The sequence below is a fragment of the Rhinoraja longicauda genome, chromosome 12 (genome assembly GCF_053455715.1).
Source record: "Rhinoraja longicauda isolate Sanriku21f chromosome 12, sRhiLon1.1, whole genome shotgun sequence".
NCBI lineage: Eukaryota > Metazoa > Chordata > Chondrichthyes > Rajiformes > Arhynchobatidae > Rhinoraja > Rhinoraja longicauda.
Genome location: NC_135964.1, coordinates 28,106,840 through 28,130,836, shown reverse-complemented (window position 1 = coordinate 28,130,836; position 23,997 = coordinate 28,106,840). Strand labels below are relative to the sequence as shown.

The window sequence follows — 23,997 nt, the reverse complement described above, 5'->3', positions numbered from 1 at the left end:
TGCCGACTCGGTGGGTCGAAGGGCCTGTTTCCGCGCTGTACCTCAAAACTAAACTCAACTAAAGGGTCCCGATCAAATCACCGTCTGTCCATCTCCCCTCACAGATGCTGCCTCATCCAATGAGTTTCTTTAGCAGTTTGTGTTTTGCTCAAAATTCCAGCATCTGCAGTGTCTGGTGTCTCCAATAATGACCGATACCTGGCTTTCTGCAGGTTAAAGGGGCCATCACTAGTCATGGCCATCAGGAGAACTCCTGACATCTTTTAAATTCACCTGAGACCACAGACCATCTCTTCTGACAGATAGTACTAGTCCAGAGTGTTCAACTATATCAAACCTTTCTGGAATGAATAAATTGGGAAAAGCTTCAAATTACCCTGATTGTAAAATTAATAACCACCCTGCATGTTAGCAGGCACGCCATAGTATTAAAAGTATTGAAAACTTTTCATAACAAGCGGTGTTACTATTTTTAAAAAGGACACAAAGTGCTGAGTAATTTAGCGGATCAGACAGCATCTTTGGAGAACATGGATGGGGTGACCTTTCGGGTTAGGACATCTCTTCAGTCTGATTGTTCCGGGGGGGGGGGGGGGGGGGGGAAAGCTGGAAGAGAAGAGGAGCAGGACAAAGCCTGGCAAGTGAAAGGTGGATGCAGGCTAGGGGGTGGTTTTGATAGGCAGATGATAATAAAAATATGAGAAATAAATATAAAAATATGAGAAATAATAATGATCTACTAAGTTCTTTTGTGGCATCAGGCTGACTAAATGGGAAGAAGAATAACATTACCTGAATAGTAACATTGTAGTCGAGTGAAACTGCCACACTTGAAAAGATGTTGAGGAGGAAACGTCAAGCAGCATTAAACCTCTGTTCCTTAATTTAAAAGTCAGCGAAAGCCAGACTGGACCATTTGGCTGCCAGATCTCATTATATTACTCAAAACCAGCTTGTAGATGCTTCTGGCGGCTTCAAAGCATAACCTACAATGATTAGCACCACACTTGTCCTGTTAAAAGACTTTCATTTGAAAGAGTCTGGTGTTTAGAGACAAGAGTTGATTGTGTCAAAATTATAGCTCAAAATTGCCTGAAGCTGGCTTTGCACACAGGATCTAATTAACAGGGAGCACCTGGTACTAACCACACATCACAAACCGGCTTCAATCACCTCACAGCGGTTTAAACATTCCGACAGAGTTTGTTACAATTTAGCAGGTCCGAAACAAATATGATCCATCAAACACCACCTTAGAGTCATCACATTTAGCTGTGGTTAGAGTCTAATTGCATTCTCCATCAGCAAGAAGCTTCAAGCTTGAAAGTTAGGGCAGTTGACTATCCAGACAAAATGTGATGAGTGTAGCAGCTTATTTATCAATTGTGCTGCATAGAACGACTGATTGTTTAACAAAAGTGTATTTTGAAACTGCTGGAGGAGCTCAGTGGGTCAGGCACATCTGTGGAAGGAATGAACAGACGGTTTCAGCTCGGGACTTTTCTGAAGACCGTATTTTTAAACTTGCTTCCTTCAGCAAGCCCTTAAATCAGTGATCTTTGTTATAGAGTCACACATCACGGAAACAGACTCTTCAGACAAACTTGTTTTTGCCAACCAAGATGCTCCATCTAACCTAGTCCCATTTGCTTGTGTTTGGACCATATCCTTCCAAATCTTTCCTATTCATGTACCTGTCTAAATGTCTTATAAATGTGATTATTGAACCTATCTCAACTATTTCATCTGGCAGCTCATTCCACGTACCCACCACTCTCTGTGTGAAAAGATTGCCCTCAGGTTTCTATCAAATCTTTCCCATCTCATCTTAAACCTGTGCCCTCTAATTCTGAATTCCCTTACCCTGGGAAAAAAACTCTTCATTCACTCTATCTATTCCCATCATGATCTCATACCAAAGCAGTACACACACCCTGATATACATTAGTGGCACTGTAATAGAGATGGTTGCAAGCTTCAAGTTCCTTGGAAAAAATATCACCAGCAATTTGCCCTGAACCAGCCGCATCTACTTCCTTAGAAAGTTTAGGAAGTTTGGTATGTCCCCAAAAACCCTCACTAACTTTGGCAGATGCATCGTAGAAAGCATTTTATCAGGATGTATCAGAGCATGATTTGGGAACAGCCCCGTCCAAGAAATTGCAGTTGTGGACACAGCATGCCAAAAGCCTTCATCACCACTCTATCTACCTGTGATGCCTTTTGAAGGAAACTCTGTCTTTGTACTCCTAGATCCCTGTGCTCTACAACACTCCCCAGGGCCCTACCATTTACTGTGAAGGTCCTGCCCTGGTTCGATTGCCCAAAATGCGATAACTCCATTCGTCATTCTTTGGCCTACATGTCCAGCTGACCAAGACCCTGTTGTAATTCTTCATAGCCATCTTCACTGTCTATGATAGCACCTATTTAATTGTCATCTGCAAACCAACTAATCAGGCCTTGTACATTCCCATCCAAATCATTGATATAGATGACAAACAGCAATAGGCCCAGCACCGATCCCTGAGGCACAGGACCAGTCATAGACTTCCTGTCTTACTTACTAATCATGCCTTGTATATTCTTTCTCTGAAAACAATCTCATCTCCAGCCTCCTTTCCCTCTCCAAAGTTCCAGACAATGTCACTTCCCACTGTGTGTATCTATCCAGTCCTGTCCGTTCACACGTCCTACAGAAACAGCTTTCAAGTCATGTTATGCCTCTATGTGACTGAGAGTAGATACATTATCCCTGCTTATCCTGCTGCACCAGTCTGCAATCTGTGATAAAGCCGACCAAACATGTCCAGCCATTCCAGGCAGGTTAAAGCATGACCACTCACAGTGGTTCCACAAAAGCAAGAGATACACCAGTTGCCAGATTCAGAGGAGGGCAGTGATCTCAGGGGAGTGTGGAACCAAGGGATGAGGGCACAGGACATTTCTTGAACAAGAGCCATCTACAGGCACAACAAGAGGGGGAGCGAGTCTTGCATGAGTCACTCAGATTTACAGAGGAAGGTCAGCCAGGAGTGCAACTGAGGGGTGATGGGTGCATGAATGGGGCTTCAACAGCAGGGGGCTGAGGTGACAGGTTAGCTGATGTAACAATAGGCTGAGGAAGACATTCAGCACAGTCATAGCGTGATACAGTGTGGAAATAGGCCCTTCGGCCCAACTTGTCCACACCGGTCAACATGTTCCACCTACACTAGTCCCACCTAACTGCGTTTGGCCCATATCCCTCTAAACCTGTCCTATTTATGTACCTGTCTAAATGTTTTTTTTAACGTTGCGATAGTACCTGCCTCAACTACCTCCTGCAGCAGCTCGTTCCATGCACCTACCACCCTTTGCGTGAAAATGTTACCCCTCAGGTTCCTATTAAATCTTCCCCCCTCACCTTAAACCTATGTCCCAATGTTCTACATCCCTGTCCGCTCTTCTTCCACTGCAGGTTATTGGCCCAAGGAGGGACCACTCATGGGGGCAGAATCTCACGGAGAAAACCTTTACCTAGAAATGTTGTCGGGGGAACAAGCAGATAGGTTGGTGTCCACACTGTCGGAGCTGTCCAAGCTGAGGGTATCAAAGGCACTGTCCTTGTAACCGTTGTCAGTGCAGGAGGAGCGATCCAGCCCCGTGCTGCTCTGATCCTGGGCTTTCACCCTCTGTTCCTCACTGGCACGGTGATGCTGGGGTCCTGTGGGCACAATAGAGCAACATCTCAGTCAGTCTAAGCAGTGAACCAGGCACAAAGCAGACCAACGCTGACACTTGGACTCATGCCCACCAGCCCCACTTAGAAGCTAAATGGTAATTGTGATGATGCTCCAGAATCCATTGATTAGCACGGAAAATAATGTGACCACAATCCAGGCTCATACCCAAAAACCCAGCAAGTTGCCAGCAATCATTTTATCTCTTAACTTTATTGACCTGAAGCAGCGCAGAAACAGCCCCTTCATCCCAACTCATTCATGCTGGTCAACATATGTCCATGAGCTAATCCCATTTGCCTGCATTTGGCCAATAATGCTCAAAATCTTTACAATCCAGTCACCTATTCAAATGTCTTGAAATCTGCATAAATTATATCGAAAGACACCTCCTCGTCTACCACAGTCAGGTATCTCCTCGTATAGTTCACTGATAACAATGTGCTTCATAATGATGACAATGACGCTTCACATATCAACCTGGATCAGTTCATCTCAGATTGCTCAATCGTTCACTCGACAGGAGCTTCCTGAATCAATCCTTTCATGACTAACATTGCTGCTTACCAGCATTAATACAATACAATACAATACAATATCCTTTATTGTCATTGTACAAGTACAACAAGATTTTGATTGTCGTTTCCATATCGATGCTATCAAATCAAATATATAAATAAATCACGGTGAAAATGAAAACAACAAAAAGGGGGGCGGGGGAAAGGAAAAAGAAAATGGGGGAACAAGGTAAAGTGCAAAAAAATGGTTCATGCAGGGGTCAGATGTACCAGATGACCCTGGGGGCAGAGACACATCATGGCGGGCTCTCAGCAGGACCGATTCAGAGCAGCTATAGCTCTAGGAATGAAGCTGTTCCTTAGTCTTGAGGTGTGGGCGTAGAAGGCTTTGTAACGTCTGCCAGATGGAAGTAGTTCAAACAGACGGTGGCATGGGTGTTTGGAGTCTTTGTGGATGCTGGTGGCTTTCTTGAGGCAGCGTGCGTTGTAGATGTCCTCCAGGGCTGGCAGCTGTCCCAATGATCCTCTGTGCTCTGCAGACTGAAGAGCTTCCGTTGCCGTGCAGCTGAGATACCACACATAGATGCCGTATGTCAGAATGCTCTCTATGGTGCAGCGGTAGAAGGTCATCAGAAGCTGTTGTGGCCGACCGACCTTTTTTAGTGTTCTCAGGAAGAACAGCCGTTGCTGTGCCTTTTTGACTAGAGCAGCAGTGTTGGTGGACCATGTGAGGTCCTGTGAAATGTGTGTGTCCAGAAACCTGAAGCTGGACACTCTCACCACTTCGTCCCCGTTAATGAGGACTGGAGCGTATTCCTCATTCTGTGACTGTCTGGAGTTGATGATTAGCTCCTTGGTCTTAGCTGTGTTTAGGGACAGGTTGTTCTCTGAGCACCAGCTCGCCAGGTTCTGCACCTCCGCTCTGTAGGCTGATTCATCGCCGTTGGAGATCAGCCCGATCACCGTTGTGTCATCTGCAAATTTGACGATGGTGTTGGTGGCAAATGCAGGGACACAGTCATGCGTGAGGAGGGAGTAGAGGATGGGGCTCAGAACACAACCCTGCGGTGTGCCGGTACTCAGGGTGGTGGTGGAGGACAGGTGGAGGCCCATTTTCACTGCCTGAAGGCGCTCCGACAGGAAATTCAGGATCCAGTTGCATATATGCAAACTAAGGCCTAGCTGGTGGAGTTTGGAGGTGAGCTTGGTGGGGATGACTGTGTTGAAGGCAGAGCTATAGTCTACAACTTGCTGAACTCGTGTTCAGCATGACTTTCTATAACTATTCCAGGCTCCATCCCTGGAAATAGACACAAAAAGCTGGAATAACTCAGCGGGTCAGACAGAGGAGCCTAAGGCTGCAGGTATATAGTTCCATGAAGAAGGCAACACAGGTGGACATGGTGGTGAAGAAGACATTTGGCACTCTGGCCATCATCGGTCCAGGTATTGAGTGCATGAGTTGTGATGTGATGATATAGCTGGAGAAGCTGGGCCTTCTACCCCTGGAGCACAGAAGGCCGAAGGGTGACCTTAGAAGAAGGAGAAAAGGAATAGGTGACGTTTCGGGTGGAGACCCTTCTTCAGACTAAGAGTCAGCATCCCATCCCTGGAATGTTTGCTGCAGCCTTGAGTCACCATGGTGCTCTCGCTGACCTTATCCCTCTCACACAAATGACTGAGCACTTGATTATCCTTCCTGGCCAACCTAGAGCCCGTGAGCCAACATACAGCACAGAAAGGGACTCATCCATGCCGAACAAGTTGCTTAATCAAACAAGACCCAATTGCCTGTGCCTGGTCCATGTTCTTCCAAACCTTTTCTTTCCATCCATCTATCTGTCCAAGTCTTATAAATGTTGTAATTGTATCTGCCTCTCCTGCTTCCTCTGGCAGCCCGTTCCATATACCCACTACTCTCTGTGTGGAAAAAGTTGCCCCTCAGGACCATTTTAAATGTTTCCCCTTTTGCCTTAAACCTATGCCTTCTGTGTGTAAAAAGTTGCCTCTCATGTCCCTTTCAAACCTTTCCACTTAGTAATTCTGCCCGGCGGAAAAGCCTGTGGCCATCCACTTTCTCTGTGCCCCTCATAATTTTATAATCTGCTGTAAGGTCATCCTTCGGCCTTCTATGCTCCTGAGATAGAAGACCTAGCTTCCCCAGCCTCTGCTTATGATTCAGACCTTCCGGACCCAGTAACATTCTTGCACCCTTTCCGATTATATGGCATCCTTCCTAAAGCAGGGCAACCAGAACAGTACACAGTACTCCAAATGTGTTTTTATCAATCTCTTGGATAGCTGTAACATCATATCACAACTCGTGCACTCAATAACCAGATCGATGATGGCCAGAGTGCCAAATGTCTTCATCAGCACCATGTCCACCTGTGCTGACATCTTCATGGAACTATGTACCTGCAGCCTTTGGTTCCTCTGTTCTATAACACCCCCCATTTACTGTGCAAGTCCAGCCCTGATTTATCTTGCAACCCTCATATTTATCTGAATTAATATCTTCAGCTCATTGGCCTAGTTGATTAAGATCCTGTTGTAATATTAGATAACCTATCACATTATAACCTTAGATAGCCCGTTACCAATATCATTAAATGTTTTCTCCATCCTTACACACTCGCCCTCCACTCTTCAACCTTCCTTTCTACAATACTGGAATTGTAGAGTTCGTACTAATTTTACCAGGAGTCACCCATTTTAAACTGGAGAGGTTAACTGCCCTGTTCCAGCACCAAAGTGGCTGTTCAGAATGACCACATGCTCCTGTGACTTTGACTGACGATCCAGCCCGATTTCTTCTTCCAACAGCAGGTGTTGACACAGCGGCCCATTGTCCGCCAAAACTTCTCCACCGTTTGACACCTGGGTGGGAATTAACTTCTTCGGCTCCATTTCCTTTTATTCAATTATAACAAAAGAGTCATCAGGGACTCTTCTGCATCGTTGCCTCTGGTGTCCCCAGTAGATCAAACCTTGGCCACGTACTGACTCCACACTGGGGAGCCAGGCCGACAAAATAGTGCAGCTGGTGGTGTTACTGCCTCACATTTCCAGAGGCCTGGTTCGGCCCTGACCCTGACCTGAGATGAGCAATTGGTTCAGGCCACGGTGATGACATGTCTCTTCGTATCTGACACCCTTTTGTCTCATTTTCATCTCTAGTCTTTGTCATTTACTCCACCCAACTGCCAATCAACCCCCTCACCTGCATTCACCTATCATTAGTCAGGCTTTCCCCGACCCCCTCCATGCTCTTTTAGCTTTCACCCCCCCCCCCCCCCTACTTCACTCAGTCTCAACAAAGGTCCTGACGAAACATTGTCGTCCACTTCACGTTCATAGGTTATTGGAGCAGAATTAGGTCATCTTCCTTACTACCAATTCAACTTGCAAATTAACCTCTTGGGAATCTTGCACTAGCACTCTCAAGTCAATTTCTGAATCCTCTCCCCATTTAGAATATAGTCTACATCTTTATTCCTTCTACCAAAGTGCATTACCACACACTTTGCTGCATGGAATTCCATCTGCCTCTTCTTTGCCCACTCTCTCAATCTGTCCAAGCCCTTCTGCAGACTCCCTGCTTCCTCTACACTACATGCCCCTTCACCTATCTTCGTATCATCCGCAACCTCGGCCACAAAGCTATCAATTCTATCATCAAAATCATTAATATACAATGTGAAGAGTAGCGGACCCAACACCGACCCCTGCGGAACACCACTAGTTACCAGCGGTCAACCAGAAAAAGCCCCCTTTATTCCCACTCTTTACCTTCTGCCACTCAGCCATTCTTCTATCCATGATTATACCTTCCCTCTAATACCATGGGCTTACACTTGTTTAGCAGCCTTCCATGCAGCACATTATCAAAGGCCTCCTGAAAATCCAAGTAAACAACATCCACTGACTCTCCTTTCTCTATCTTGCTATTTACTTCCACAAACAGATTCTGCCTGAGCTACTGACTTCCTTTAAAAAAAAACTGCAGAGCCAGGCAGATAAATAGACACCCGGTCTACTGCACGAGTCCCACACAATGACACTGAAAAGCCGCTCGCTTTTGTGAAACCACTGGTGTAAGAGACTGAGTAATGGTGGCAGAAAGGTCCTCCTCCCTAAGCTCGGGTTTAAATATTTTCAGATCTAGAGTCCAAGACAATCTTAAGGAGAATTGTAGGAATGGGACCGCTAGGCTCATGAGAGCTGAGGCCGCACAGGTCAAGGACTGAGAAACGGCCCACACTGTGACGTTGAGAGATTGGATTATCCTTAATTCACCAATAATGCTTTTGAACAATATCTCAGTCTGGCATACATTTTAGACCAATGTCTAGAAACAGTTACACTTTAGGGCCTCAGTGGCAGATGGTTTGAGGGATTGCCTGCTGTTACATGGGCCACCCTCACGTAATGCACTCTCCCATTACACAGTACCCATGTTGAGAACCTGTCCACCAGGGTGGCAGCAAGGCAATATTCCATTGCATGCATCACAGCAATCAACCATGCCCACTCAACCACAACCCAACCACAGCAACAGCCCCGTTACCAGCCCGCTCGAGTCTGCTTTGTTCCTTCCATGTCAAAGCATTTACCTTTTCTGTGATTCCCCTTGGAATGTGATGCCGATCCTAGAAATATTTGCAAAATAAAATAAAATCAGAACCAGGAACTCCGAGTGACTATTGGAAACTGTGTTTCAAATTGGTCTAGAGTGGTTTCATGTCACATGACAGGATTTAATGAATGAACCAATGCAAGCACGTCTCTGTGTTCTGGAACCTAGTTGTGTATGACATGAATGTACACTAAGGCCACGGACCATATGTCACATGGAACTGTGATCGCAAGGCCCACATCTGCTAGACATCTCCCATTCCAAAGAGAGCCTTTGATTAACTAAGCCTTGCATCAGGCCGTGACTGGCTCTGGTAAAATTTACAATCCCCCTCTCCCTCAATCACACTTCATCTGTCACTCTGATTAGTGTAAAACTTGTGAACAAAGGCCTCGGGAGCAGGTTCAATGGGGGACCCGTGTTCAGTCAGCAGGGAGGACTCTAGGTTTCTTGCTACCTGCCACCCATCCCACTCTGGCCTGTCTGTCCACAGCCCCCTCCACTGCCGTGGTGAGGCCTTGGGTAGCCTAACAGGACAACATCCTATCTGCTGTTGTGCACATTGCAACCTTCTGAATGAACACAATTCTCAAACGGCTCTCTCACTATTTCTCATTTACAGGGTTATGAACCTTTCAACCCCAGTTCCAGCAAAACCCCTCGCTCACCTGTCCTGTCTCGATCCGTCTCCCTGTCCTACACTTCCCTCCTCCCCTTGATCCACTTTGAAAACTGAAACCCTTCAGTTCTGGAGGGTCCCTAATCCAAAATGTTGACTGTTTTCTCATTCACAGGTGCTATCTGACAGCCTGAGTTCTTCCAACACTTCTCTTTTTAGTCCACTCTGCCTCTAGAAAGAGATTTCTGAAGGAGCTGTAAATCCTATGACACAGAGTCATGGAGTTAGGCAGCATGGAAACAGGCCCTTTGGCCCAACTCATCCATGCTCACCAATATACCCATCTAAGTAAGTCCCATTTGCCTGTGTTTGACCCTTTCCTGTGTTTGCACCCGTCCAAATGTCTTTCAGGTGTTGTTATTGTACCTGCCTCAATTACTTTCTCTGGCAGCTCATTCTATATACCCACCACTCTGTGTGAAAAAGTTGTCCTTCAGGTTCCTGCTAAATCTTTCCCCTCTCATCTTAAACCTATGCCCTCTACTTTTTGATTCCCCAACCTTGGGAAAGAGCCTGCATGCATTCACACTGCCCAGATTTTATACACTTCTAAAAACTCATCCCTCAGTCTCCTTTGCTCAAGGAATAAAATCCTAGCCTGCCCAACATCTAACATCAACTCAGTGCCTTGAGTCTTGGCAATATCCTTGTAAATCTTTTCTGCACTCTTTCCAGTTGAATGGCGTATTTCCTGATTGGCAATGTGACAGAACCCTTCTGGTAGGGCAGACACAGCACACTACAGACACAAAAACACCGCCAGGCAGACGGCAATCCGTACCTTTTTTTGATTTCCCTGCAGACAAGAGAAAGGTTGGACAGGTTAGCTGGTGATTTCAGTGAGTTTAGAACACAGAGGTGAAAGGCGAACTGACAAGGCTGAATGCAGGAAGCAGAGGGACATGCAGAGAAAGATTAAACAGAGACACCCAGGTGCCACAGGCATTACCACACCAGCCTGGCAGCAGCAACATGCTTCAAGTTGGTAGCATTTCACCTGACCTGACACACATCTTAGGACTTAAATCTGAATAAATCAGTCACATGAGAATGCAAAGGACAGGATATGGACTGGCACTGCAGGAAAATGATTGATTGACTCCCAGAACAACATCAGTGACCTTGAAGTCTTGTTAATGATCCAGGCCAACACCAAAGGTGAAGACTGTATTGGTGGGATGGGATGGCTGCACAAGGGAACATCCAGTGATAAACCAGCCCCACAACCCAACCAGACAACCCCCCACTAACACACTTCAAGCTCGCATCACGTGACAGAACAGCGGCACAGCAGACAGTGCTCCAGCAACCTCGGTTCAAACCTGACCCTGGGTCTTATCTGTGTGGAGTTTGCACGTTCTCCTCATGTGGGTTTCCTCCGGGTGCTTCGGTTTCCTCCCACGTCATAAAGACATGCAGGTCTCTGCAAATTTCCCCTTGAGTGTGGATGGAGGATGGGACCTGGGGGAGTTGTTGTGAATGTGAGAAAGACAATGGGGAAACAATTTCTGGGGCAAAAAAACAATCTGTTGGAGGAACTCAGCAGGACAGGCAGCAGCTGAGAAGGAAAGTGGACAGACAGTCAGGTTCCTTCATCTGCACTGAAAGAGTGGAGGAGAAATAGGCAGCATAAAGAGGTGAAGGGTGAGCGGGACAAGAGCTGACAGGCAATAGGTGGATCCAGGTGAGGAAGGGTGGATTGGTGGGAGGACTCAGGTAGGGGAGGGAGTGCGAGGGTAATGACAGGACCCAGAGACAGGGATGGAGGCAACAAGAGGCTGCAGATGATGGAATCTGATGGCAGATGAAGGTGGAGTATGGGACCAAATGAGGGAGGAGGGAACAGTGGGGGGAGGGGACCCAATAGAGGTCTGTGGGTGATGGGCATATGGAGTGGGTGGGAAGGAAACTGGGCGAGAGGAGATAGGGTGCTTGTGGTAAAAAATATGAGTGAACGGATTTGGATGGATAGGGGGACTGGAGGGAGCAGGATACCTGAAGTTAGAAGGTTCATGACATTGGCTTGTAGACCACTCAGCAGAACAAGAGGTGCTGTTCTTCTTGGTTGCATTTGGTCTCACCGCAGCAGTGGAGGAGGCCGAGGTCGGTGTGGGAATGGGAAGGGAAATTGAAATGACTGGCAACCGGGACCTCGCTGAACATGTGCAAACCAAACGTTGTCCAGGTTACCATTTTGTCCACCACAGCCAACTGCAGCTCCTAGTTGCAGCCATTTCAATTCCACTCCCCATTCCCATGGTGACCTGTCTGCCCTTCACTGCCAGGGTGAGGCCAAATGCAAATAAAGGAACAGCACCTCATGTTCCGTCAGGGAGGTCTACAACCAGACGTCATGAACAATGAATTCTCCAACTTCAGGTATCTTGCTCCCACTCAGTCCCCCCATCCATCCAGATCCTCCCACAAACACTCTGCCCCCTCTCGATCAGCTTCTTCCCCACACACTCCACACACGCATCACCCACACACTCCACATATCACCCACACACTCCACACCCATCACCCACACACTCCACACCCATCACCCACACACTCCACACCCATCACTCACACTCCACACCCACACTCCACACACCCATCACCCACACACTCCATGTACCCATCACCCACACACTCCATGTACCCATCACCCACACACTCCATGTACCCATCACCCACACACTCCATGTACCCATCACCCACACACTCCACATAATCACCCACACACTCCATGACCCCACTGTCTCCACCTCCCGTATTTGATTCCATACTCCACCTCCATTTCCCATCAGATGCCATCATCTGCAGCCCCTGGTTACCTCCACCCACCATGCCCCAGTCTCTTCACTATCTCTACTTTCCCTCCCCCACATGTTCATCCACCTATCAACCTCTCCTCACCTGGATCCACCAATCACTTTAACTCCCCTCCCATTCCCACACTGACCCTTGTGTCCTGACATCCTCCAGTGTCAAGAGTGAGGTCACATGCAAATTGAAAGAATAGCATCTCATATTTTGCTTGGGCAGCTTTCAAGCCAGCGGTATGACTATTGATTTCTCTAACTTCAAGTAACACTTGCTCACCCTCTCTCTCTGTCCCTCCCCCACCCTAGTTCTCCGACCAGTTTCACTGTCCTGCTGATTAATGTTATTGATTGTATGCCTCCTTGTCACCTTCCCCTCAGCTAACAATGAACCATTCTACATTTTCTTATCATCGTCTGCTTTGATCTGTCATTTTCACACTTTACCCTTCCATATCTCTACATTCCCTCTCCCTTGACTCAGTCTGAAGAAGGGTCTCGACCCGAAATGTCACCCATTCCTTCTCTCCAGAGATGCTGCCTGACCTGCTGAGTTACTCCAGCATTTTGTGTCTATCAACCTCGCTTCCTGTGCATCCAGCTTGCCAGGTCTTGCCCCACCGCTTCCCCCTCACCTCTTTGTGCTGGCCATCTCCCCTCAACTCTCAGTCTGGCCTGGCTCACTGAGTTCCTCCAGCAGTTTGTGTATTGGACCAGAGTCCAGTATCTGCATCTCCAGCATCTCTTGTGTCTCAAAAGGATTGTGTCTCTGACAGCCGACAGTTCCATTGGCCTCATCCCACGGAGATGGCAATGTATATATCGGCGGGCAGAACGTCCACCACAGCATGCTGCTGGCTCACGTTTGCCCGACAACAACAACACAGCAACAACCACTATGACTCCACACCAGGAGCAACACCTCTCTTATCGCTGCCCAACTCGCGGCTGAGGTCCAGATTACAGTGTCACACTACGCACCAGCCTGAGCCTCAGCCATCTCATCATTCCCCCCGTGGTTTCACCTGCCGCTGTGTGTACAACAGGATCTACACCGTGGGCTCTGCTCTCGCCAAAGCATTCACAGAAATGCTCTCTGAGCACCAGGAAATGCTGGAGACAAACAGCAGGGCAAACAGCATCCATGGGTCTCCCACTGCTGCCAGAGAATGCATTTGCACACCTGCTGTCTCCAACGGTCTGCTGCTTTACCTTTGTGTCTAATCGTTTTAACACTCTGGCAAGGACAGGGCCAGTCTCAGGCGTTTGGGATCAATATTTAACAAAGGGCTCCCTTCCGATGATTAGAGTTCCCCGGAACAACACAACAATCCCAGAACTAATGATGCCCATGGACTTTTACAGGATGTAACCAAAACAATATGGAGTCATTGAAAGGATCAATCTTTCTTAAGGAGACTGGAAAAAAATTGCAGGAGTACAGGGAAAGAGTAATGGAGCAGGATTAGTTGCTAGGTTATTTCAAAAATAAGTTAAAAAATAAATAAATGTGGCATTACACATTGCTGGAAGAACATTAATATTGCACACAGCATAATATTACCAATATTAAGTATGATGCAAAGATTTGATATATAACCAAGAAACACCTCAGTGGTCATGCAAGGACCTGTACCGTACATTGAACATGCACATGTCGGTTTGATCAATTCCTATAGACCAGCAACATTAAGCACTCTGCAAAAACTGGCATATTATGTATCTTGCAACTTTATCATTATTTTACACAAGGACATTTTTACCAACAGCACAAAGTTACCACATACAAGTTACAGGCTTAGAAATTTTGCATACATCGTAATAACACCAACATTACACACAGTTAAAATAAGAATATCACACCTTGCTTAGTGCCGTGGACACACGGTGAGTAATATGGATGTTAATATGCATTGCACAACACTCTCAATATTGCACAAAACAAATGTGGCCATTACACAGCATTCAACATGCCAAGAGGGGGCGTGGCTGTGTTCTGCAGCTGCGGCTCACTGGCAGTCTCTCCGGTTTTTTTTTTGTGTTTTTTTGTCATTGTCGTTGTTAAATGTACGTTTTGTTTTATTTTTAATTCTGTGTATGTGGGGGCGTGGTGGGGGGGTTGGGGGAAACCTTTTTTTCAATCTCCTCCTCAACGGAGATGCGACCTTTACCGTGTCGTATCTCCGTTCGCGCTACGGCCTAACAACGTGGAGTCGGCGGCCTCCAGCTGGGATCGACCTCGAAGACTCCGGTCACAGGGCCTGGACTTACCATCTCGGAGGCTTCGGCCGTGGGCCCTGCAGACCGCAACATCGGGAGTTCGCAGGTCCCTGGCTGGCGACCGGCTTTTGGGAGCTCCAACCGTAGCAGCTTCAACCGCCCCGAAGCGCGAGGTACGTTCAACCCGCCCGCAGGCCCTTCATCGCCCTGCGTGGCCTGGCCGCAGCACTTTACATCGCCCGGTGGGGGCTCAGGACTCTCATCGCCCTGCGTGGCTCGGCCGCGGCACTTTACATCGCCCGGTGGGGGCTCAGGACTCTCATCGCCCTGCGTGGCTCGGCCGCAGCACTTTACATCGCCTGGTGGGGGCTCAGAACTCTCATCGCCCTGCGTGGCTCGGCCCTGGGACTTTACATCGCCCGGTGGGGGCTTCAAGGGGTTGGGAGCCTCGACTGCCTCGTGGCGCCACGGGAGAAGAATGAGGAGGAGATAAGACTTTGCCTTCCATCACAGTGAGGGTATGCCTAGAGCAATCACTGTGATGGCTGTTTTGTGTAAAAAATTGTATCTGTGTGTCTTGTGCTTTTTGATGTCTGCTGCCGGACCCTGACGTGAGAGGACGCTGGCGTTGAGTATTCGCCGCTTTTCCGTCAGGATAGTTTGTCTGTTTGTCTCTATGTTAATTGTATTTGTAAAGCGCTTTGAGCATGTGATAAGGCGCTATATAAAATAAATATATTATTATTATTATTATTATTAAGAGTTGTGCACAGCCCAATGTTCCAGTGTTACACACAGCACAACATTGCACTGTGTCACACACAGCACATTCCAATGGCACATGGCACAATAAACACGCCGCAATGTAACAAATATCAAACACGCCACAATGTAACAAATATCAAACACACCACAATGTAACAAATATCAAACACGCCCCAATGTAATAAATATCAAACACGCCCCAATGTAACAAATATCAAACACGCCCCAATGTAATAAATATCAAACACGCCCCAATGTAACAAATATCAAACACACCACAATGTAACAGATATCAAAACACACCAAAATGTAACAAATGTCAAACACACCAAAATGTTACCATTATCACACACACCACAATATTACACACACAACATTAACTATATTACACGTACCACATTATTACCGACATTGACAAAAATATAGATATTATTTATGAAAGGTTAAGTTCGGGGTTCCTAGTTGTCTGCCTTATTATCCCAAATTGAATGAAGATATGAAAAGGTTGGCAAGCATGTCTTACATGCACATTTTACTGATGTTACACACATCACATTCCCAATATTAAACATGCCACGATAATATTAACATGAAGCACTCCACAGTGTCACCGATATCCCACACATTATCTTACCAATATTATGTACATTGCAATATAGTTATTCTTACGTATTATGAATACCTTTGTGTCTGTGAAGCCTCCTCATGTCCAGCTCCTTCACACTTGCTGTGGTGTTGTGAGGTAGAATATTGCCACAGCTGTTACTCTGCACCAGAGTTAAGTGACCCTGCAGGATGAAAGGGAAAGTACATTTTCACTGATTAATGGCTTTCAGCTTCACGGTATCTCTGAAACATAGAACAATACAGCAGCATATGAAAAGGGCCTTCAACCCATTGTGTTTGTGCTGACCATGATGCTAATTTAAACCAGTTCCACCAGCCACCATGTGGTCCAACATCCCTCCAACCCCAGCCTGGTCATGTGGTCCATTTAGATACCATTTAGATACCATTATCACATCTGATTCCACCACCATCTCACTTACAGCACGTTCCAGCAACCCGTCGCACTCTGGTAAATACTTGTCTCATAAATCTCTTCTAAACTTTGTCCCTTTCACCTTACATCTATGCCCTCTAACATTTGACATTTCCACCTGGGGAAAAAATAATTATCCTGTCTGTGCCTTTAATAATCTTTCCCCCTCAGCCCTCTGATGCTCCAACCCACCCACAGTGTTATGACATTAAAAACAGTGAACTGGTCTTGAAGTTCACAGGACACACACACAGCAGCCTAATAAAATTCTCCATCTCATCATTCTTGAGGAAACACAGCCATTCAAACCTGATGGAAGGATCACTCTGAAATTTAATGACAGTCACCATCCTTAACACTAGAATGTAATTTCAGATAAACTTGGATGCTATGAATTAGACCATCACACCTTCAATTCCATCCGACACCTGATGACATTTTCTATGAGCCAAGATGGCAGAGAGTTCCCACCAGTCCTTGACCTGAAGGAATGGCCCATCATCTCCAACCATCTCTATGGAGGAGAAGCTGTCTGCAATACCACAATCACTACTGTTTCCCTCCACAAAGTCCAGACCACATTCAACACCTATTCCATGGTCAGCATGGACATGTGGTCCAAAGTGCCCGTTTCTTTGCTGTATGACTGAACAACACTAAAACATGACCAAGTACCTCTAAACTCAAATGCCTACTTTAACAGACAAAATCAACAACATTCAGCTATCGAACAACAACATAAAGTAATTATCTTTGCAGACTGACCTTCGGGGTGGAACTGCGGCCCACGGTTGCACTGGTGAACCTGGAGGTGGTACCTGAGCTGGCTTTTTTTCGTGGTAATGTGTCACTCTGGTAAAAACCCTCTTTCTGCTGCTTCTTCCTCTCCTCCAGGGCACGGAAGTTCTTTGAAATGAAAAGTTAGATGTTCATGTGAGCACCTGGAGTAAGCAAGAGACTCCACAGCACAAGGCAGCAGTCACCACATTGTCTCATTGGGATCATTCTTGGCAGTGACACACTTACTAGGTGTAATACTTCAGCCATTCACTAGGGGCACCCCCACTGGAGGTCTGCTCAAACGTGGTGGGACAACAACTAAGATTATTTCCAGATCCATAGCATACCAGTTGAAACTATGTTCATGCAATGATTTCATATCAGAACGAACAACCAGTATGTGAACCTCTGTGGTGAAAGATGTAACAGAAGTGTACTTCGCTGGTAAAAGAAGCAGGACATTGTTGGGCATGCTTCACATGATGTACTGTTTGAGCTGGTGTTCTCCAGTCCAAGTGATAGATAGCCAGTATCGTCTAAATGTTGACTTGCATTCACAGATATACTGACCAGGTAAAAGAGCATCGAGGGTCAGCTGGGAGAGGTCTTTCCAAGGCCTACTCTGAGGCTGCCAAGCTCAGAGAACTTAGTGAGGACAGGGCATACAGATCAAATGCTGGCCCTTTACTCATCAGGGGTTCAACTGAGGAAATAAAGACTTTTCAAACCAAGCAATTTGAAAATCTCACTGCCGGGCTGCTTAACCCTGCGAAGCTTGCTTGTAGAAAATAAAATCCTGCCGCAAATTGAGAAACAAAAATACCCGATGCACATATTGCTCATCTCGGAGTTATGGAAATTTAATAGCATAACACGTTCTATCAGTGTCATGTGAACAACATTTTAGTCCACTGTGTTCCTTCGCCCCACTCGAGACAATGTAGAACAAATGGCGCCATTTGTCTGATCACTGGTGAATCATTTTACTGTTGAGTAAATATTGTTCAAATCAAATTTGCAGATTTTGTGCATTAGGAAGAGAAAGAATGAGACACAGAAATTGAGCGAGAGACAGAGAATGAGAGAGAGAGAGAGAGAGACAGAGACAGAGACAGAGACAGAGACAGAGACAGAGACAGACAGACAGACAGACAGACAGACAGACAGACAGACAGACAGACAGACAGACAGACAGACAGACAGACAGACAGACAGACAGACAGACAGACAGACAGAGAGGAAAAGGGAGATAAGGAAATTCAGAGTCAGACACAACGACAGAATGAAAGAAAGAATGAATGCGATAAAAAGAGAAATTGTAAGATAGGAAGAAGCAGATAGGGGAACGGCAAGAGAGAGAGAGACAGATAGATAGATATGGACTGAATGAGAGAGAAAGAGAAAAGTGAAATGCAAGTGAGAGATGAAGAAATAGAGGGAAGACGAGAGGAAAGGTGAGGGAATGAATCCAGACATTTTCTTCTGTTGTTGCCTCAAAGGAGCTTGTTCCTTCCTATCTTGAACTTGTTTTCTCTCCTCATACTGACTCCCACCCCCCTACACTTGTTGCACTCCAATGTCCCCTGTCTCTTTATCTGTTTCCTGAAGCCAACCATCTCCCATTCACCTGGGGTGTCTATTTCCTCCACTCTCCACACGGGCGATCTGCGGACAAATCACTTCCTCCTTGAAGCAAGGCCATGTAGTCCGTCCCACCCTCCATCACCCTGAGCCCGGCTGAGCTTGTTCTCAGTCACTTTCTCTAAATCAGCAGAGTGGCCAATGGCAATCTACAGCAAAAAACAAACTGCTGGAGGAACTCTGGTCAGGCAGCATTCGTGTACGCAAATGGACAGTTGATATTTTGGGTCGAGACCCCACATGAGGACTCTGAGAGTGTAGAGGGTTAGCCTGTATAAGGAGGTGAAAGGTAGAGTGGGGGTTAGGAGATGACAGATGAAACTAGGTGAGGAGGGGGGGTGATGAGCCAGGTGGGTGAGGGCAAGGGGAACAGAGACAGGAACCTGCCCACACTCCCCCAGCCATTGTCTCCACATTCCTACTCCTTTACCTGGCCACACCTGTCCATCGCCCCCACCTCACCTGGTTCCATCCATCTCCCCGCCACGCTCTCAGTCCCCATGTAGGGGTTTGACCCAGAACATTGACCATCGCTGTTCCTCCACAGATGCTGCCTGACCTGCTCGGCCCTCCAGTAGATCGCTTTCATACTCAAGATTCCAGCTTCTGCAGTCTCTTCCTTGGGTCCAATGTCTGTCTGCCTCTGTGGGGAGAGTCCTGTTGAGGTCCTAGATGCTAATGAGAATTTCCAGGACTATCTTCTTTTGTAATTCAGTTTTCCAGCATCAGCAGTGCCCCACTTTAGCACATTAATGATTCTGCATCTGCCGTCTACACTTGATCACATTTTCCTTTCTTTCTCATCCCAGTCTCTCACCCCTCGCATCCACCACATCCTGTCCCTGTTGGACCACGCCTGGACCAGACCGCCCCACCCTTTCTCTGCATCTTAACACTGGTTTGATTTCTAACTGTTACCAGTTCGGATGAAAAGTCATCAACCTGAAAGGTTGACTCTGTTTCTCTCTCCATAGAAGCTGCCCAACCTGCTGAGCATTTCCAGCAATTTCTGCTTTTGCTTCACATTCCCGACATGCAGAGCATTAATTTCCCCATGTAGAAGTGCACTGCATTGCTGCCCGTACCCACTGGGACCACTCTTACCACTAAAACACTCCAACACCGTCCGCATTAAAGTAGCAGGCAGCAGCACCCCAGACAGACCCGGGAGGGAGGGAGGGAGGGTGAAGCACGATGACTGTACCTGATGGTGCCGGCAATGCTTTTTTGCTGGAAGAGGAGGTGGAGAAGGAAGAGAAGGAGGAGGAGGAGGAGGAAGAGAAGAAGCAGCAGCTGCACAAGGCGTTGAATCCTCTGCCGGAGGGGTGGGCACATGGCGGGAGGAGAGGTGCGGAGGAGAGCCACGTCCACGAGAGAGAGGCGATGACTCTGAAGGCTAAATCAGCAAAACCAGGCAAGAAGAAGAAGAAGACAGAAGAAAGAAAGTGGGTGATGTTCAAACGGAGCCTGCCTCCCTGTATCACGGCATTACATACCCTCCCATTACATACCCTCCCATTACATACCCTCCCATTACATACCCTCCCATTACATACCCTCCCATTACATACCCTCCCATCCCCGGATCCATCTTCTTTTGTCTGACTCATCACCCATAGCCGGGTCTCCCAACTCCTCCACCTTCCCCTCCCCCTCGGCTCCAGCTACTCGTCATCCTTCGCCCTTCCTTCATCCTCTTCTGACCCTGTTTCACCTCTCCCCCTCTCCGTTCTATACTGGCTATCTTCCCTCTCTACTCTCAGTCCAAATGCATGGTCTCAACCCAAAACGACAATTTCTTCCCTCTTCCCCACCCCCCCCACTCCAAGATGGTGCTCAATGTGCTGGAATCCTCTGGGGCTGTTTTTATGCTTCAGCGTCCAGTCTCTTGTTCAGCAGGGGATGGGGGAGAGGAGGGGCACATGAGGGTATCCATGAATGCTCCGGTTTCCTCCCAGGTTCCCAAAGATGTCCAAGAGGTTTGTTAATTGGCAGTTGCCAATTGTCCAGGGAGAGGTACAATCTGGGCAGAGTTGGTGGGAATGTGGGGAGAAATAAATGGGATTCATGTAGATTTAGTTTTTAAAAAAAGGGCAGCAGATGGTCGGCATGGACTCAGTGGGCCGAAGGGCCTGTTTCATGCTGTATCTCCATGAATCACCACCCAGCCATGTGCTCATTCAGTACAGCTGACACACCAATGTAGCCAACCAACCTGGTGACAGCCAGCCTCCACTGTGTGCTGGTGTGCGGCTGGCCCAGCTGGTAAACCAGTGGGCTGGCTGGCGCTGGAGGTTCTGTACAGCTCATTGATCTGGCTCACAGTCACATAGTCCTAGCAAAGGGAGCAGAAAGGAAAGGTTCAAAGCACAGCGGCCAGGCAAGCAAGTGGCAGCAACAGCAACAGGAGCAACGCCAGGCAGCCAAGAGCAATTGGTGAGGCAAGGAGGGCAGCGAGAGAGTGATTGACGAGGGGAGTGAGGGGGGGGGGGGAAGGATGAGGGGTAGGAGAGAGTGATAGATGTGGGGAGTGAGGGATGGACAGACAAGGGCAGCAAGGAAAGGAAAGACAAAGAGAGTGCGGGAGCGAAGGATGAGGGAGTGAGGGAAGGAAGGAGGAGGGAGTGAGGGACGGAAGGATGAGGGGAGTGAGGGAGGGAAGGATGAGGGGGGTGAGGGAGGGAAGGATGAGGGGAGTGACAGAGGAACAATGAGAGGTGACACAGTGGCTCAGCGGTAGAGCTGCTGCCTTACATTTTCAAGCCTGACTACAGATGCTGTATTTACGGAGTTTGCACGTTCTCCCACGTGGGTTTTCTCTGGGTGCTCCGTTTCCTCCCACACTGCAAAGCCGTGCAGGTTTATAGGTGAATGGGCTTCTATAAATTGTCCCTTGTGTGTAGGGTAGTAGTATGTGGGTGATCATTGGTCGATGCGCTCTCGTGGGCCGAAGGGCCTGTCTCCATGCTGTATCAACTAAACTAAACTAATTAAACTGAGAGGGGAAGAGTTAGAGTGGAGATGAGAGAGGGAGGTGAGGGAGGGAAAGCTGAAGGATAAATGTAGGGAGAGATGGAGAGGTGGAGGAGGGAGGAGGGAGAGGTGGAGGAGGGAGAGGTGGAGGAGGGAGAGGTGAAGGAGGGAGAGGTGGAGGAGGGAGGGGGAAGAGGTAGAGGGGGAGAGGTGGAGGGGGGAGAGGTGGAGGGGGGAGAGGTGGAGGGGGGAGAGGTGGAGGGGGGAGAGGTGGAGGGGGGAGAGGTGGAGGGGGGAGAGGTGGAGGGGGGAGAGGTGGAGGGGGAGAGGTGGAGGGGGGAGAGGTGGAGGGGGGAGAGGTGGAGGGGGGAGAGGTGGAGGGGGGAGAGGTGGAGGGGGGAGATGTGGAGGGGGGAGAGGTGGAGGGGGGAGAGGTGGAGGGGGAGAGGTGGAGGGGGGAGAGGTGGAGGGGGGAGAGGTGGAGGGGGGAGAGGTGGAGGGGGGAGAGGTGGAGGGGGGAGAGGTGGAGGGGGGAGAGGTGGAGGGGGGAGAGGTGGAGGGGGGAGAGGTGGAGGGGGGAGAGGTGGAGGGGGGAGAGGTGGAGGGGGGAGGGGGGAGATGTGGAGGGGGGAGATGTGGAGGGGGGAGAGGTGGAGGAGGGAGAGGTGAAGGAGGGAGAGGTGAAGGAGGGAGAGGTGGAGGAGGGAGGGGGAAGAGGTAGAGGGGGGAGAGGGGAGAGGTGGAGGGGGGAGAGGTGAGGACAAGTGACCCAGAGGTGAGAAAGTTGATCCAGAGTGACAAACGAGAGATCAGGACAGATGAACTCATTCTAAACACCACTCTTCAGACCATGCAGTCAAAGCAATATTTAACCAAGTGGTGTGTATAGTACATTATCATTAAAAGGGCAGTTTACAGGCTGTAATTACCTCTCTCAGTATGTTTGGGTTGACAGGGATGCCGCGACCACCAGTGCTGTCATAGTAGACCTTTTCCAAACTCATCAGGTTCTCTTTCTCCTGAGGGGAACAAGGGTCTTGGTTTATTTCTAGCCGATCTGTTACTCTAATGTGTTAGCCACAAGTAATGATAAATTTAGGCATAGTTAACTGCAATTTTAATTGGCAAGTATACGACAAGGAAAAGATGCTGGCATTACACATGCGATCCCAATGCTCTTTTACCGTAGAACTTAGAATGGTACAGTGTAGGGAAAAAAACCTGCAGATGCTGGTTTAAATCGAAGGTAGACACAAAATGCTGGAGTAACTCAGCGGGTCAGGCAACATCTCAGGAGAGAAATAATGAGTGACGTTTCGGGTCGAGATCCTTCTTCAGACCTGAAGATCTGAACATCCTGTCCCTCTCCTCCACAGCTCCAGTAATGTTTCGACGTGGTTGGCAGCTGACTTGAGTTCCATCCTCAGGTTCAGCTGCAAACCTGTGTTTGGTAACCAGCTCTCTCAGCATACCTGAACCCAGAACCTCTTCCTACTCCCTCAGAGCCCAAACTGCAGCCTGGGAGGTGCGAGAAGGCACATTCCTCCAGCTGGTCCCAATGTTTCAGCAGTTCTCTACCTCAACTCTCATCGTCAGCTCCAGCTCCCAATTCCATGCTGCCCTTAACTAACAAAATGCCACAGCCTGAAAAGTTTAACTTCCCAGTCTTTATGTCCATTGGTGACTTCCGATTTGGCTCTAGGGTTTGCAGAAAAGATTCACGAGGATGTTGCCAGAATAGAAGTGCAACGAGAGGGAGGTAAAAGAAGTGGGGGAGTTGCCCTAGTGAAAAGGAAGCATGTACTCAGGAGAGTAAACTGGGAGTGGTTGTTAATCCAAATCTGACACGTGGGAGTTGTTTAAGTGGGAGTTTTCTGAAGGCAGTTCAGGACTGGCATGATCTCGTAAGGAGTTGAGTTATGAGAGACCGGGACTGGTATCCCAGGATAGGCTGGGACTGGTATCCCAGGAAGCTGAGATGGTGATCTTACAAAGCTGCTTTATAACACTTTAAGGGATGTAGATAATGTGAATGATGACAGTCCATTCCTAAGTTAATGACTCTAAAACTAGACGGCATAGGTTTAAGGTGAAGTGTGAACGATTTCAAGGGGACCTGACGGGCAAATCTTTCACACAAAGGAGGACGTGCAGGTGGAAGAAGCTGCCAGAGAAAGTGGTAGAGACAGGTACAATTTCTATGTTTAAAAA

The 23,997-nt window shown here is 47.8% G+C and overlaps 1 protein-coding gene across 6 annotated transcripts in view; it reads right to left on the bottom strand.

The window, feature by feature from the left end:
* phldb2b (pleckstrin homology-like domain, family B, member 2b) overlaps positions 1-23,997 on the bottom strand; it is a 114,862-nt gene that overhangs the window by 14,389 nt on the left and 76,476 nt on the right. For 4 of the 6 annotated variants that reach the window (XM_078409307.1, XM_078409310.1, XM_078409312.1 and 1 more), the window contains 6 exons: positions 22,716-22,805; positions 21,029-21,148; positions 17,158-17,298; positions 16,033-16,138; positions 8,857-8,892; positions 3,520-3,706 (listed from right to left, as the gene is read on the bottom strand). In XM_078409307.1, coding sequence (XP_078265433.1) covers positions 3,520-3,706; positions 8,857-8,892; positions 16,033-16,138; positions 17,158-17,298; positions 21,029-21,148; positions 22,716-22,805 — 680 coding nt within the window. The remainder of the gene's footprint in view (positions 1-3,519; positions 3,707-8,856; positions 8,893-16,032; positions 16,139-17,157; positions 17,299-21,028; positions 21,149-22,715; positions 22,806-23,997) is intronic. The other 2 variants (XM_078409308.1, XM_078409309.1) reach the window with 2 other exon arrangements.